General features: G+C 32.8%; 1 protein-coding gene across 3 annotated transcripts in view; it reads left to right on the forward strand.

Annotated features, from left to right (window-relative positions):
- Positions 1-1,184: 1,184 nt before the first annotated feature.
- LOC128256348 (uncharacterized) overlaps positions 1,185-17,700 on the forward strand; it is a 43,375-nt gene continuing 26,859 nt past the window's right edge. The window contains exons 1-4 of one of the 3 annotated variants that reach the window (XM_052986646.1): positions 1,185-1,438; positions 1,513-2,928; positions 2,988-3,275; positions 3,340-3,466. In XM_052986646.1, the coding sequence (XP_052842606.1) occupies positions 1,298-1,438; positions 1,513-2,928; positions 2,988-3,275; positions 3,340-3,466 (1,972 nt within the window). In that variant the 5' untranslated portion in view covers positions 1,185-1,297. Of the gene's footprint in view, positions 1,443-1,512; positions 2,929-2,987; positions 3,276-3,339; positions 3,467-17,700 lie in introns of all 3 variants that reach the window. The other 2 variants (XM_052986645.1, XM_052986647.1) reach the window with 2 other exon arrangements.

Genomic DNA, 17,700 nt, shown 5'->3' on the forward strand with positions numbered 1-17,700 from the left:
CGGAATTCGGAGTTTCACTTTTTCAAAATTCTCAACGGTTTTTCAGGGATGGACTGCGTTGGAACAGGGCTGCACCGCAAAAAAATCGGCTAACTATCCCATAAATTATTCCGTCAAATTTCAACGACGGAGTGACTGGGAAATTTTTGGAACGGCAAAACATTATGGACCATCCCTTCAACGGATGGTGGAAGGTGGATGGATATCGGTAGAAATACGCTATAAAGCGGTCCGCAAAATAAAGTTGATCACTGATTACTGATCCATCATGTTGTTACTGCTGTATCTTTGGCGGGAAAAAACCCACATGCGCGGGTTTTCGCCTTAATATTCAATGGGGCAATTAGCCTTATGGAATTCCCTGTGCAAATAAATGCGCATTTGGCTAAATGCGTTTTAATGCGGCAATGGAATCAGGCTATAAATCACTGAAAGCAAGAGCACACGCAGGAAATCCTGGTCGCAGGACCACAAATTGAACTGCTGGATCTCTGACAGGAAAAAACTGCCACATTTACGGGGATCTTTTATCATTTATAGAAACTGTACCGTAAACTCACTCGTATTGATGATTTTTAATTCATTTCGTTTTGATTTGCGACAACTCAAAAGTAAACAAACCCAGATCAGCTGTTTGTGCCATTACAATGTCGGATTAGCTAAATGCAAAATGCGCCAATGGAATCAGGTACATTTAAAAAGTCTACTTAAGCGCCATTGGAATCAGGCTATAAAACTGCCTTTCCTTCAGATTAGGTCAATATCATAAACCATTGTACCCGCAATTTAAAGCAAAACCGTGCGCAATCGGCGGATAGTTAATTGATCAAGAAATTTATTATTAATGAAACCACTTCATATCCCCAGGGTACCTGAAGGATCAATACGCGAACAAATTTCTTATTCCTTAAAGTTATCAATTTTTATAAAACAAGTACAAAATTAAGCCTAATAATATTTTTAGTTGTTATGTTAATCAATCTAAGGGCGCTATACCTATTTTATTAATTTTGTAAACATATAAATGGACTTTGGCCCAAAACTTGTACCCACTGGCCCAGTGTGCGCTGTTGCAGAAACGTCGCCTGTGGGAATAGTCTTTTAATGGCCTGTGTGAAGGGAGTATATGCAGATAACTGTTTAAAATTTTGTCTCTGTCCCGTATCGCTGCCATCTCTAGGCTTCAGATGGAATGGGTTTTCGTGAAATAAATAGGTACATTGGCCCTGATGCGATCGAAAGGCGGTTTCGGGATCTCTTACTCAGCGAAGTCTGTTGTGAACGTGGGACATAAACAATGGGTACTAAGCAAAAACGGGCAACAACGTCAGCGCAGGCCATAGTCGCGAATAACGATGACAATGCTGCTGGTGGAGTTGTCGAGGTCAAGGCAAGAGATTGCGCTGCATTGACACTCTCATCCAAAATCGGTGATAAGGCAAGTGATTCTCCTGCCGGCCAGCGTCGTGTCCACAGAAAACATATACAAAATACTTTCTCTGTTCCTTTCAGCAGATAGAAAGCGCCGTCTACTGCGATTTTGATCTAGACGTGACTGGCTACGAACAGACTGCCGCTGCCCTCTCGCCTACTGAAGTGGCTGCCGGTGTCCTGAGCTCCAGTCGCACTTCCATGAACAACTCGACTGAAAATCTGAGCTATTCCAGCGACAACTTTTACGGTGACGATCTCATCATATTGGACGACGACGACCTGGACGCGGAAGAGATGTCGATCAACTCAGACGACTGTGTCTACGCCTACCGCGGGGGCGGGGCTGGCTTTGACATTGACTTGGGGACCGCGACCATGGGCAGAGGGCGGGATCACCTAGACTTCGACCTAGGACCCGTCAGTGCTGAACGAGGCGTCGATGATGAAACCGAGTTCTTGGAAATGGACTTTGAACCGGACCCGTCCTCGGAGCTGGAATTCACCGGAGGAGCTCAGGATATGGGCATAATGCCGCAGGCCAATCTGTTGCTGATGCAGCGCGACTATAGCCAGATAAGCGGCATATCCTTGGCCACTCCTATGCAAGGAAGGCAACTGTACAGCTCGCCTATCGACGATTTTTTGCAGGAGGATGTGTTTCAACAGCAGAAGCAGCGCCTTAGCAAGAAGTTCGCTCGTATAAGCTTGAATCTGAACCAAATCAAGGACAGAGACAGTGGAGGAAGTGGCATTGACATCGATTTAGAAGAGCTGATAGGTGGTGCAGACAAAGTGGAGTCCACTGGGGATGGACATTTGGTTGAGTCGGCCCAAGCACACTCGCTGCCAAACGCCTTGTACACCGACTCTAGTTTTGGGCGTAGCAAAACCGTGCCCAGCGAACATCCGGAGCCCAAAGTGACGGGTGCTAAGCCAAAGCGACTATCCCAGTCCTCGTCTGTAATGTCCAAAAGTAGCTCCTCATCCAAGTCGCGCCGCACTCAGCCCTCGATCAGTTTCGACGAACGTTGTTACAGTTGCACTGATTTCCGGGGAACCTCGGTGTCATCATGGGAGAAGCAGCAATCAGGGCTGGGGCAGAGTCAAGCGCCTCCCATTTTGGTCGCATCGGCGGCTGTATTGGCCATAGCCTCATCTTCCTCCTGTATGGCCCATTTCGACTTAAGCTATAATGAGGAAAACTGCCTAGACTGTCTGGAAAAGGAGTTCTTGGCTAACACCATCGGCAAGTCTCTGGACCAAAGCACGTGCCCCAAGTGCCGAAGGCAAGTGGGAGGGCGAGGCAGTAGCCTTTCGCTCTACGCCTGGGCGGAGCAGACGCGCTGTCGTAGTGGCTCGCCAGGATACTTTGGTAATAGCCTGTACGCCGGATGGCTCGATTTCTCAGGAGCCGGAACAGTTCCCGACCTCAGTTTGGGTCCAGCCTACAACCAAAAAATTATTTCGTGTGATAATAATTTTAACATCGTACAGGTAAGCGAATGGTGCTGGTGTCAAAATGTGTGTAATGGAATCATCTCTTGCCGGTGAAGCTGCTCAACAAAAGCTTTCCAAGTGAGCCGCTGGTGGCGCGACTGTTTACAGATAAGACATGCGATGAGAAGCACCTAGTGCAGGCGCTGGACAAACTGCACGTGACCTACGACAGGGAGATACTGCATAGCTATTTTAACCTGCTGTCAAAACGGCGGAAGACGGACAGCAGTGTCAATCTTAAGCAGCTACTTACGCAGGCCTCAAAGCGTCAAGGAAACCACCGCAAGGTCAAACGGCTGATCGAGCTGGTGACCCACAAGCAGATAATCGTGCAATTTAAGCGGGTTGGTTTTATATTATTGTGGGTCATACCCTTTTTATAACTATGGTCATTCCCCTCGTTTATAGAAAGATGTAGGCACTACTGAATTGGTGCCCATTAAAGTGGCCGACATACTCGATGCCTGGAAACGTTATCGAGATCTGTCTCTCCTGCGGCAGTTAAATGCGCGCTTTCATTGCACGAATGTGTTGGGTAAGACGTTTTTAATTTTTGCAGAGGATATACAAATTTTTGTAAGAACTGTATCTCATATAGGCATTTCCGACCCCTCCCATCTGTCTGATTGTTTCCGAGAAAGTTACCCGCTCAGTTTAAAAACTTGGGAAATATACAAGCAATCGGCTTTTTTTATGCGCAGGCATTTATCCTATATCCCAAACCCAGCTTCGTTGAAAAAGGAACTAAGCAAATAAGATCTATCCTTGTTAATTTTAAACTAACTGGCGCACATATCATAAGTTCAGTTAAATTCAAAGTCATACAACACTTCCTAGCGAGGAAAAAAAAGTCGTGACGATCGCATATTCAGCATACAAAATATATGTTACCAAATTTTGTGACGAAAATTGAATGAACATTTGACTAAATAAATACGCTTTTTAAATGTTCCAGTTCGGACCGCTTTATCCAGGTATTTTGCCTACACAGGCATTTGTATCTCAGCGTTGAACGGGAACATTTAAAAAGTGTATTTATTTATTGCATTTATTATATTCCAAAAGTTAAGGAATCTCAAGGGCTATAGACGTTAAATGTAAACAAAAATTGGCTCTAACAATTTTTAACAACATCACAATACTTTTTTAGTGACATATATCACTTGTAGCTTCACCAGTTTAGAAGTTATAGCCGTGCAAAGTTTAGCTATTTTCAGCGATTTTCCATCATATAAGCTAGTTTTTCAAAAAGTCGTAAAACAAACTTTTTTTGTCACGATCTGCCCAACACAATAAAAATTTAAGTAGACAAAAAATTGGAATATTTTACCAACCCGCGCCTAAGAAATCCACTTAAAATAATGTTTAGTGTGTCACATTCACCGCCCTTTCTCCTGAACAAAATAATTTTCTTAAAGTCTTGCAATGCAATCCTAATTTATTAAGCAATGCCTTTCGATTGGTGTGTTTTTCGTTACGAACCGGTCTTCACAGCAGACTTTCAATTCTGCGGCTATAAATAGTATAACAATGTAAAAAAGTTAAAATTTACATTTTTTTTATATTTTTATTGTTTCCTTGGGAGCCTTATGTTAAAGTCGTCCTTAAACCGTAATTCTGAAATATTTAACCATTTATGTCGAAGTACTAAAAAAAAAATTAAAACACAGCAAAGTTATAATTTTTTTCATTTATTTTTTCGATTTTTCCTATGGAAGCTATATGCTATAGTCGTTCGATCCGGCTCGTTTCCACTTATATACTACCTGCAAAAGACAACTTTTGGGAAAGTTTCATGCATATAGCTTTAAAACTGGCTATATCGACTCTCCCGTTGATGCTGATCAAGAATATATATAATTTATAGGGTCGGAAACGTCTCCTTCACTGCGTTGCAAACTTCTGACTGAAATTATAATACCCTCTGCAAGGGTATAAAATATAAATGATCACAAATTATAACTAACAGCGGATGTCAAATCTACATTAGTCAGCTGATTTCTGAACAAAACCCCTGTCACCCTAACTACACACAAAAGAATCACATCGACAACTAAAAGTTGTCGCAACCTATGAGTAATTGGTAATTGCCATGAAAATAGTATTTTACCTATAAAGATGTTAAGTACACAGATAAAATATAATTAACTATTTCAATAGTAGGGTTTTACACAATTTATAAACATAAATAATCTTTTGATTTATTTATTTTTGTATTTATCATATTATTTTTGAAATAAGTTATATCACGGGTTTTCAAATTTAAATCGACGAAATCCTCCACAGATGTACTCCCTTATTCAGAAAATGACACTCAACATTTTCTATGGCACCATTTTTTTTTTAATTTAAACGTTGTTCACCTCTTTTCATGCCAATTTTACTTTTTATTTCCAGTTCTGCTTAAAATATGTTTTAAAAATTTTTTAGTACTAAATCGAAGATGTTTTCTTACCGACAAATTTATAATTTATTAAAAGCAATTTAATGCCGATATTGTGTTCGAAAATAAAATTTGTTTTCAAGAAACCGGCATTTTGGTTGTTTTTTTTGAATTTCGGAGCAGGATTCCAAAACAAAAAAACATTTTTAATATTGGATTGTACGCTGTGACCATGGCGCCTCAATACAATCCAGCACTCTGTACATTTCAGCACTCTAAATTGCCTTCTGAAACAAAAAAACTTTAAGATAAAACCTTCGATGTGAAATTTTAAAAATATGTAAAAATTGATTTTTACCCACATTTATTTAAAAAAAAGGATTTTTCCATACATAAAAAGAGAGTTTAAAATTAAAAAACAAAAGATAAATTAATTATCTTTAAAATGAGCTATAGTAGAGCAGGATTTGTTTAATCTCAATCGTTTACAAAAAATAAAAAAAAATGAGTTTCAAGAAAAACGCGTATAAAGTTTTAAATACAGAAAAATTGTATATAAATATAATTTACATAATTTTCTAAAAGATGTGTACTTCTATAAAAATTAAGATATCGTCCTAAAACTTAAAAATTATATTTTTGAATAGTTGTAGAATCAATTAAAAGTATTTTCAAAAAATTGTTTTTTCGTTTACAAAAAATAAAAAAAAATGAGTTTCAAGAAAAACGCGTATAAAGTTTTAAATACAGAAAAATTGTATATAAATATAATTTACATAATTTTCTAAAAGATGTGTACTTCTATAAAAATTAAGATATCGTCCTAAAACTTAAAAATTATATTTTTGAATAGTTGTAGAATCAATTAAAAGTATTTTCAAAAAATTGTTTTTTTTTGTTGATTTGAGTTTTGGAGATACAGCTTTGAAAAGTTGTGCGCTACCCACTTGTATTGTCACTTTTTCTCGAAACCGTGTTTTCAAATGCGATTGTTAAGATTTATCGCGAGCTACTCAACCGATCTTAATAATATTTTGCATAGGTCTTCGAGATGATTTTTAAATTCAATTACAACAAATTAAAAAAATAAAAACGTCGATACTTTTTACATAAATATGCATTAATAGTAAAAATGCCTGTCAAAAATACAATTTTGACATTTTTGTCCTCGTCCAATAAGTAGTAAACGGTCTTAACTAAAACACGTATTTTTTACTTCTGATGATCCAGTAAAAAGTTCTGCTGTCAATGCGGAGAGACCTTTTTTCCAAGGAACTATCGGAAATGACGCCGTAATAGATAAGATTTAAATATTTTTATACCCTTGCAGAGGGTATTACAATTTCAGTCAGAAGTTTGCAACGCAGTGAAGGAGACATCTCCGACCCTATAAAGTATATATATTCCCTAACTACACACAAAAGAATCATCATTGTCGCAACCTATGAGTAATTGGTAATTGCCATGAAAATAGTATTTTACCTATAAAAATGTTAAGTACACAGATAAAAAAAATTAACTATTTCAATAGTAGATTAAGGGTTTTACACAATTTATAAACATAAATAATCTTTTGATTTATTTATTTTTGTATTTATCATATTATTTTTGAAATAAGTTATATCACGGGTTTTCAAATTTAAATCGACGAAATCCTCCACAGATGTACTCCCTGATTCAGAAAATGACACTCAACATTTTTTCTATGGCACCATTTTTTTTTTAATTTAAACGTTGTTCACCTCTTTTTTCATGCCAATTTTATTTTTTTATTTCCAGTTCTGCTTAAAATATGTTTTAAAAATTTTTTAGTACTAAATCGAAGATGTTTTCTTACCGACGAAGAAATATGCATTAATAGTAAAAATGCCTGTCAAAAATACAATTTTGACTTTTTTGTCCTCGTCCAATAAATAGTAAACGGTCTTAACTAAAACACGTATTTTTTACTTCTGATGATCCAGTAAAAAGTTCTGCTGTCAACGCGGAGAGAACTATCGGAAATGACGCCGTAATAGTTAAGATTTAAATATTTTTGGATTTGTCGCTAAAATGATCCAAGTTACTTCAGGCGTCCGACAAGGGAGCCAACTTGGCCCACTACTTTTTACATTATTTATTAACGATATACCTTACTAGTTTAGAAGTTATAGCCGTGCAAAGTTTAGCTATTTTCAGCGATTTTCCGTCATATAAGCTAGTTTTTCAAAAAGTCGTAAAACAAACTTTTTTTGTAACAATTTGCCCAACACAATAAAAATTTAAGTAGACAAAAAATTTGAATATTTTACCAACCCGCGCCTAAGAAATCCACTTAAAATAATGTTTAGCATGTCACATTCACCGCCCTTTCTCCTGAACAAAATAATTTTCTTAAAGTCTTGCTATGCAATCCTAATTTATTAAGCAATGCCTTTCGATTGGTGTGTTACTCGTTACGAACCGGCCTTCACAGCAGACTTTCAATTCTGCGGCTATAAATAGTATAAAAATGTAAAGCAAACTTCGGCAAGCCGAAGTTCATATACCCTTGCAGCTATTGCATTAATTAAATACTTTTGAAAACATTTAAATTATGATTTACTTGAGTATGTGCTAAAAAAAAACATTGAAACTATGATGAATTGCAGCTCAATTATTAGATAGTTATTTTATATATTTTTATTATTTCTATTGGAGCTATATGCTATAGACGTCCGATTTTGATAAAATTTATACCATAATTCTGAAATAATTAAACATTGCTATATGTCGAAGAACTAAACAAAAAATTAAAAAACAGAAAAGTTATAATTTTTTTTCATTTATTTTTCCGATTGTTCCTATGGGAGCTATATGCTATAGTCGTCCGATTTTGATGAAATTAAAACCGTAATTCTGAAATATTAAACCATTACTATATCTCGAAGAACTAAACAAAAAATTAAAAAACAGCAAAGTTATAATTTTTTTTCATTTATTTTTCCGATTGTTCCTATGGGAGCTATATGCTATAGTCGTCCGATCCGGCTCGTTCCGACTTATATACTACCTGCAATAGAAAGACAACTTTTGGGAAAGTTTCATGCAGATAGCTTTAAAACTGAGAGACTAGTTTGCATATAAACGGACGGACAGACGGACGGACAGACGGACGGACAGAAGGACATGGCTAGATCGACTCTACTAGTGATGCTGATCAAGAATATATATACTTAATAGGGTCGGAAAAGTCTCCTTCACTGCGTTGCAAACTTCTGACTGAAATTATAATACCCTCTGCAAGGGTATAAAAATGGTGCCATAGAAAAAATGTTGAGTGTCATTTTCTGAAACAGGGATCGGAGGACTATAGCATATAGCTCCCATAGGAACAATCGGAAAAATAAATGAAAAAAAATTATAACTTTTCTGTTTTTTAATTTTTTTTTTAGTTCTTCGAGATATAGTAATGGTTAAATATTTCAGAATTACGGTTTAAATTTCATCAAAATCGGACGACTATAGCATATAGCTCCCATAGGAACAATCATAAAAATAAATGAAAAAAAATTATAACTTTTCTGTTTTTTAATTTTTTTTTTAGTTCTTCGAGATATAGTAATGGATAAATATTTCAGAATTACGGTTTAAATTTCATCAAAATCGGACGACTATACCATATAGCTCCCATAGGAACAATCATAAAAGTAAATAAAAAAAAAGTATAACCTTGGTGTTTTTAAATTTTTCTATAAGTTCTTCGACATATAGTAATGGATAAATATTTCAGAATTACGGTTAAAATTTCATCGAAATAGGACGACTATATCATATAGCTCCCATAGAAATAATAAAATTATTTAAAATAACTACCTAATAATTGCTTCAATGTTTTTAGACATATACGCAAGTAAATACTATTTTTAATGTTTTCAAAAATATTTAATTCTTGCAATAGCTGCAAGGGTATATAAACTTTGGCTTGCCGAAGTTTGCTTCCTTTCTTGTTTTTTAAATGGATTAATGGATTTTTCCATACTTTTTGTAGAGAGTTTAAAATTAAAAAAAAAAGATAATTTAATTATCTTTAAAATAAGCTATAGTAGGCAGGATTTGTATAATCTCGTTTACAAAAAATTAAAAAAAAAGAGTTTCAAGAAAAACGCGTATAAAGGTTTGGATACAGAAAAATTGTATATAAATATAATTTACATAATTTTCTAAAAGTGGTGTAGATCAATTAAAAGTATTTTCAAAAAAATTTTTTTTTTTGTTGTTTTGAGTTTTGGGGATACAGCTTTGAAAAGTTGTGCGCTACCCACTTGTATTGTCACTTTTTCTCGAAACCGTGTTTTCAAAGGCGATTGTTAAGATTTCTCGCGAGCTACTCAACCGATCTTAATAATATTTTTCAAAGGTCTTCGAGATGATTTTTAAATTCAATTACAACAAATTAAAAAAATAAAAACGTCGATACTTTTTACAGAAATATGCATTAATAGTAAAAATGCCTGTCAAAAATACAATTTTGACTTTTTTGTCCTCGTCCAATAAATAGTAAACGGTCTTAACTAAAACACGTATTTTTTACTTCTGATGATCTAGTAAATAGTTCTGCTGTCAACGCGGAGAGACCTTTTTTCCAATGAACTATCGGAAATGACGCCGTAAAAGATAAGATTTAAATATTTTTATACCCTTGCAGATGGTATTATAATTTCAGTCAGAAGTTTGCAACGCAGTGAAGGAGACATCTCCGACCCTATAAAGTATATATATTCTTGATCAGCATCACTATAACTTTGCTGTTTTTAAATTTTTTCTATTAATTCTTCGACATATAGTAATGGTTAAATATTTCAGAATTACGGTTTAAATTTCATCAAAATCGGACGACTATATCATATAGCTCCCCCAGGAACAATCGAAAAAAAATACAACAAAAATTATAACTTTCTGTTTTTAAATTTTTCTATTAATTCTTCGACATATAGTAATGGTTAAATATTTCAGAATTACGGTTTAAATTTCATCAAAATCGAACGACTATATCATAGAAATAATAAAAATATATAAAATAACTATCTAATAATTGAGCTGCAAATCATCATAGCTTCAATGTTTTTCAACATATACGCAAGCAAATCATAATTTTAATGTTTTCAAAAATATTTAATTCTTGCAATAGCTGCATGGGTATATGATTCGGCTTGCCAAAGTTTGCTTCCTTTCTTGTTTTATCAAATTGCACTAAATCCTTGCAAAAAAAAAAGAATTTGTCTCTAAAATTGTCCAAGTTACTTCAGGCGTCCCACAAGGGAGCCAACTTGGCCCACTACTTTTTACATTATTTATTAACGATATACCTCACTAGTTTAGAAGTTATAGCCGTGCAAAGTTTAGCTATTTTCAGCGATTTTCCGTCATATAAGCTAGTTTTTCAAAAAGTCGTAAAACAAACTTTTTTTGTAACGATCTGCCCAACACAACAAAAAATTTAAGTAAACAACAAATTGGAATATTTTTGCCAACCCGCGCCTAAGAAATCCACTTAAAATAATGTTTAGTATGTCACATTCACCGCCCTTTCTCCTGAACAAAATAATTTTCTTAAAGTCTTGCTATGCAATCCTAATTAATTTAGCAATGCCTTTCGATTGGTGTGTTACTCGTTACGAACCGGCCTTCACAGCAGACTTTCAATTCTGCGGCTATATATAGTATAACAATGTAAAAAAGTTAAAATTAAAATTTTTTTTTAATATTTTTATTGTTTTTTTGGGAGTTTTATGTTAAAGTCGTCCGATTTTGATGGAATTTAAACCGTAATTCTGAAATATTTAACCATTGCTACATATATGTCGAAGAACTAAAAATAAAATTAAAGAACAGCAAAGTTATAATTTTTTTCATTTATTTTTTCGATTTTTCCTATGGGAGCTTTATGCTATAGTCCTCCGATCCGGCTCGTTTCGACTTATATAGCTTTAAAACTGAAACTAGTTTGCGTACAAACGGACGGATAGGCGGACATTCGAACATGGCTATATCGACTCTCCCAGTGATGCTGATCAAGAATATATATACTTTATAGGGTCGGAAACGTCTCCTTCACTGCGTTGCAAACTTCTGGCTGAAATTATAATACCCTCTGCATATCACGGGTTTTCAAATTTAAATCGACGAAATCCTCCACAAATGTACTCCCTGATTCAGAAAGTGACACTCAACATTTTTTCTATTGCTCCATTTTTTTTAATTTAAACGTTGTTCACCTGCTTTCATGCCAATTTTATTTTTTATTTCCAGTTCTGCTTAAAATTGTTTGAAATATTTTTAAAGTAATAAATCGAAGATTTTTTCTTACCGACAAATAAATAATTTTTAAAAGCAATTTAATGCAGATATTGTGTTCGAAAATAAAATTTGTTTTTAAGAAACCGGCATTTTGGTTTGGTTTTTTTTAATTTCGGAGCAGGATTCCAGAACAAAAAACATTTTTAATATTGAATTGTACGCTGTGACGATGGCACCTCAATACAATCCAGCACTCTGTACATTTCAGCACTCTAAATTGTCTTCTGCAACAAAAAAACTTTAAGATAAAACCTTCGATGTGAAATTTTAAAAATATGTAAAAATTGATTTTTACCCACATTTATTTTAAAAAAAGGATTTTTCCATACATAAAAAGAGAGTTTAAAATTAAAAAACAAAAGATAAATTAATTATCTTTAAAATGAGCTATAGTAGAGCAGGATTTGTTTAATCTCAATCGTTTACAAAAAATAAAAAAAAATGAGTTTCAAGAAAAACGCGTATAAAGTTTTAAATACAGAAAAATTGTATATAAATATAATTTACATAATTTTCTAAAAGATGTGTACTTCTATAAAAATTAAGATATCGTCCTAAAACTTAAAAATTATATTTTTGAATAGTTGTAGAATCAATTAAAAGTATTTTCAAAAAATTGTTTTTTCGTTTACAAAAAATAAAAAAAAATGAGTTTCAAGAAAAACGCGTATAAAGTTTTAAATACAGAAAAATTGTATATAAATATAATTTACATAATTTTCTAAAAGATGTGTACTTCTATAAAAATTAAGATATCGTCCTAAAACTTAAAAATTATATTTTTGAATAGTTGTAGAATCAATTAAAAGTATTTTCAAAAAATTGTTTTTTTTTTTGTTTATTTGAGTTTTGGAGATACAGCTTTGAAAAGTTGTGCGCTACCCACCGTGTTTTCAAAGGCGATTGTTAAGATTTCTCGCGAGCTACTCAACCGATCTTAATAATATTTTGCATAGGTCTTCGAGATGATTTTTTAATTCAATTACAACAATTTAAAAAAATAAAAACGTCGATAAATTTTTACAAATATATGCATTAATAGTAAAAATGCCTATCAAAAATACAATTTTGACATTTTTGTCCTCGTCCAATAAATAGTAAACGGTCTTAACTAAAACACGTATTTTTTACTTCTGATGATTCAGTAAAAAGTTCTGCTGTCAACGCGGAGATACCTTTTTTCCAACAAACTATCGGAAATGACGCCGTAATAAATAAGATTTAAATATTTTTTTTATCAAATTTCCCTAAATCCTTACAAAAAAAAGGGGTTGTCTCTAAAATGATCCAAGTTACTTCACACAAGGGAGCCAACTTGGCCCACTACTTTGTACATTATTTATTAACGATATACCTCACTAGTTTAGAAGTTATAGCCGTGCAAAGTTTAGCTATTTTCAGCGATTTTCCGTCATATAAGCTATTTTTTCAAAAAGTCGTAAAACAAACTTTTTTTTGTAACGATCTGCCCAACACAATAAAAAATTTAAGTAGACAAAAAATTGGAATATTTTACCAACCCGCGCCTAAGAAATCCACTTAAAATAATGTTTAGTATGTCACATTCACCGCCCTTTCTCCTGAACAAAATAAATTTCTTAAAGTCTTGCTATGCAATCCTAATTTATTAAGCAATGCCTTTCGATTGGTGTGTTACTCGTTACGAACCGGCCTTCACAGCAGACTTTCAATTCTGCGGCTATAAATAGTATAAAAATGTAAAGCAAACTTCGGCAAGCCGAAGTTCATATACCCTTGCAGCTATTGCATTAATTAAATACTTTTGAAAACATTTAAATTATGATTTACTTGAGTATGTGCTAAAAAAAAACATTGAAACTATGATGAATTGCAGCTCAATTATTATATAGTTATTTTATATATTTTTATTATTTCTATTGGAGCTATATGCTATAGACGTCCGATTTTGATAAAATTTATACCATAATTCTGAAATAATTAAACATTGCTAATTGTCGAAGAACTAAACAAAAAATTAAAAAACAGAAAAGTTATAATTTTTTTTCATTTATTTTTCCGATTGTTCCTATGGGAGCTATATGCTATAGTCGTCCGATTTTGATGAAATTAAAACCGTAATTCTGAAATATTAAACCATTACTATATCTCGAAGAACTAAACAAAAAATTAAAAAACAGCAAAGTTATAATTTTTTTTCATTTATTTTTCCGATTGTTCCTATGGGAGCTATATGCTATAGTCGTCCGATCCGGCTCGTTCCGACTTATATACTACCTGCAATAGAAAGACAACTTTTGGGAAAGTTTCATGCAGATAGCTTTAAAACTGAGAGACTAGTTTGCATATAAACGGACGGACAGACGGACGGACAGACGGACGGACAGAAGGACATGGCTAGATCGACTCTACTAGTGATGCTGATCAAGAATATATATACTTAATAGGGTCGGAAAAGTCTCCTTCACTGCGTTGCAAACTTCTGACTGAAATTATAATACCCTATGCAAGGGTATAAAAATGGTGCCATAGAAAAAATGTTGAGTGTCATTTTCTGAAACAGGGATCGGAGGACTATAGCATATAGCTCCCATAGGAACAATCGGAAAAATAAATGAAAAAAAATTATAACTTTGCTGTTTTTTAATTTTTTTTTAGTTCTTCGACATTTAGTAATGGTTTAATATTTCCGAATTATGGTTTAAATTTTATCAAAATCGGACGACTATAGCATATAGCTCCCATCGGAACAATCGGAAAAATAAATGAAAAAAAATTTTAACTTTTCTGTTTTTTAATTTTTTTTTTAGTTCTTCGAGATATAGTAATGGTTAAATATTTCAGAATTACGGTTTAAATTTCATCAAAATCGGACGACTATAGCATATAGCTCCCATAGGAACAATCATAAAAATAAATGAAAAAAAATTATAACTTTTCTGTTTTTTAATTTTTTTTTTAGTTCTTCGAGATATAGTAATGGATAAATATTTCAGAATTACGGTTTAAATTTCATCAAAATCGGACGACTATACCATATAGCTCCCATAGGAACAATCATAAAAGTAAATAAAAAAAAAGTATAACCTTGGTGTTTTTAAATTTTTCTATAAGTTCTTCGACATATAGTAATGGATAAATATTTCAGAATTACGGTTAAAATTTCATCGAAATAGGACGACTATATCATATAGCTCCCATAGAAATAATAAAATTATATAAAATAACTACCTAATAATTGAGCTGCAAATCATCATTGCTTCAATGTTTTTAGACATATACGCAAGTAAATACTATTTTTAATGTTTTCAAAAATATTTAATTCTTGCAATAGCTGCAAGGGTATATAAACTTTGGCTTGCCGAAGTTTGCTTCCTTTCTTGTTTTTTAAATGGATTAATGGATTTTTCCATACTTTTTGTAGAGAGTTTAAAATTAAAAAAAAAAGATAATTTAATTATCTTTAAAATAAGCTATAGTAGGCAGGATTTGTATAATCTCGTTTACAAAAAATTAAAAAAAAAGAGTTTCAAGAAAAACGCGTATAAAGGTTTGGATACAGAAAAATTGTATATAAATATAATTTACATAATTTTCTAAAAGTGGTGTAGATCAATTAAAAGTATTTTCAAAAAAATTTTTTTTTTTGTTGTTTTGAGTTTTGGGGATACAGCTTTGAAAAGTTGTGCGCTACCCACTTGTATTGTCACTTTTTCTCGAAACCGTGTTTTCAAAGGCGATTGTTAAGATTTCTCGCGAGCTACTCAACCGATCTTAATAATATTTTTCAAAGGTCTTCGAGATGATTTTTAAATTCAATTACAACAAATTAAAAAAATAAAAACGTCGATACTTTTTACAGAAATATGCATTAATAGTAAAAATGCCTGTCAAAAATACAATTTTGACTTTTTTGTCCTCGTCCAATAAATAGTAAACGGTCTTAACTAAAACACGTATTTTTTACTTCTGATGATCTAGTAAATAGTTCTGCTGTCAACGCGGAGAGACCTTTTTTCCAATGAACTATCGGAAATGACGCCGTAAAAGATAAGATTTAAATATTTTTATACCCTTGCAGATGGTATTATAATTTCAGTCAGAAGTTTGCAACGCAGTGAAGGAGACATCTCCGACCCTATAAAGTATATATATTCTTGATCAGCATCACTATAACTTTGCTGTTTTTAAATTTTTTCTATTAATTCTTCGACATATAGTAATGGTTAAATATTTCAGAATTACGGTTTAAATTTCATCAAAATCGGACGACTATATCATATAGCTCCCCCAGGAACAATCGAAAAAAAATACAACAAAAATTATAACTTTGCTGTTTTTAAATTTTTCTATTAATTCTTCGACATATAGTAATGGTTAAATATTTCAGAATTACGGTTTAAATTTCATCAAAATCGGACGACTATATCATAGAAATAATAAAAATATATAAAATAACTATCTAATAATTGAGCTGCAAATCATCATAGCTTCAATGTTTTTCAACATATACGCAAGTAAATCATAATTTTAATGTTTTCAAAAATATTTAATTCTTGCAATAGCTGCATGGGTATATGATTCGGCTTGCCAAAGTTTGCTTCCTTTCTTGTTTTATCAAATTGCACTAAATCCTTGCAAAAAAAAAAGAATTTGTCTCTAAAATTGTCCAAGTTACTTCAGGCGTCCCACAAGGGAGCCAACTTGGCCCACTACTTTTTACATTATTTATTAACGATATACCTCACTAGTTTAGAAGTTATAGCCGTGCAAAGTTTAGCTATTTTCAGCGATTTTCCGTCATATAAGCTAGTTTTTCAAAAAGTCGTAAAACAAACTTTTTTTGTAACGATCTGCCCAACACAACAAAAAATTTAAGTAAACAACAAATTGGAATATTTTTGCCAACCCGCGCCTAAGAAATCCACTTAAAATAATGTTTAGTATGTCACATTCACCGCCCTTTCTCCTGAACAAAATAATTTTCTTAAAGTCTTGCTATGCAATCCTAATTAATTTAGCAATGCCTTTCGATTGGTGTGTTACTCGTTACGAACCGGCCTTCACAGCAGACTTTCAATTCTGCGGCTATATATAGTATAACAATGTAAAAAAGTTAAAATTAAAATTTTTTTTTATATTTTTATTGTTTTTTTGGGAGTTTTATGTTAAAGTCGTCCGATTTTGATGGAATTTAAACCGTAATTCTGAAATATTTAACCATTGCTACATATATGTCGAAGAACTAAAAATAAAATTAAAGAACAGCAAAGTTATAATTTTTTTCATTTATTTTTTCGATTTTTCCTATGGGAGCTTTATGCTATAGTCGTCCGATCCGGCTCGTTTCGACTTATATACTACCTGCAAAAGACAACTTTTGGGAAAGTTTCATGCAGATAGCTTTAAAACTTAAACTAGTTTGCGTACAAACGGACGGATAGGCGGACAGACGAACATGGCTATATCGACTCTCCCAGTGATGCTGATCAAGAATATATATACTTTATAGGGTCGGAAACGTGTCCTTCACTGCGTTGCAAACTTCTGGCTGAAATTATAATACCCTCTGCATATCACGGGTTTTCAAATTTAAATCGACGAAATCCTCCACAAATGTACTCCCTGATTCAGAAAGTGACACTCAACATTTTTTCTATTGCTCCATTTTTTTTAATTTAAACGTTGTTCACCTGCTTTCATGCCAATTTTATTTTTTATTTCCAGTTCTGCTTAAAATTGTTTGAAATATTTTTAAAGTAATAAATCGAAGATTTTTTCTTACCGACAAATAAATAATTTTTAAAAGCAATTTAATGCAGATATTGTGTTCGAAAATAAAATTTGTTTTTAAGAAACCGGCATTTTGGTTTGGTTTTTTTTAATTTCGGAGCAGGATTCCAGAACAAAAAACATTTTTAATATTGAATTGTACGCTGTGACGATGGCACCTCAATACAATCCAGCACTCTGTACATTTCAGCACTCTAAATTGTCTTCTGCAACAAAAAAACTTTAAGATAAAACCTTCGATGTGAAATTTTAAAAATATGTAAAAATTGATTTTTACCCACATTTATTTTAAAAAA

This window comes from Drosophila gunungcola (genome assembly GCF_025200985.1).
Source record: "Drosophila gunungcola strain Sukarami chromosome 2R unlocalized genomic scaffold, Dgunungcola_SK_2 000015F, whole genome shotgun sequence".
Taxonomy (NCBI): domain Eukaryota; kingdom Metazoa; phylum Arthropoda; class Insecta; order Diptera; family Drosophilidae; genus Drosophila; species Drosophila gunungcola.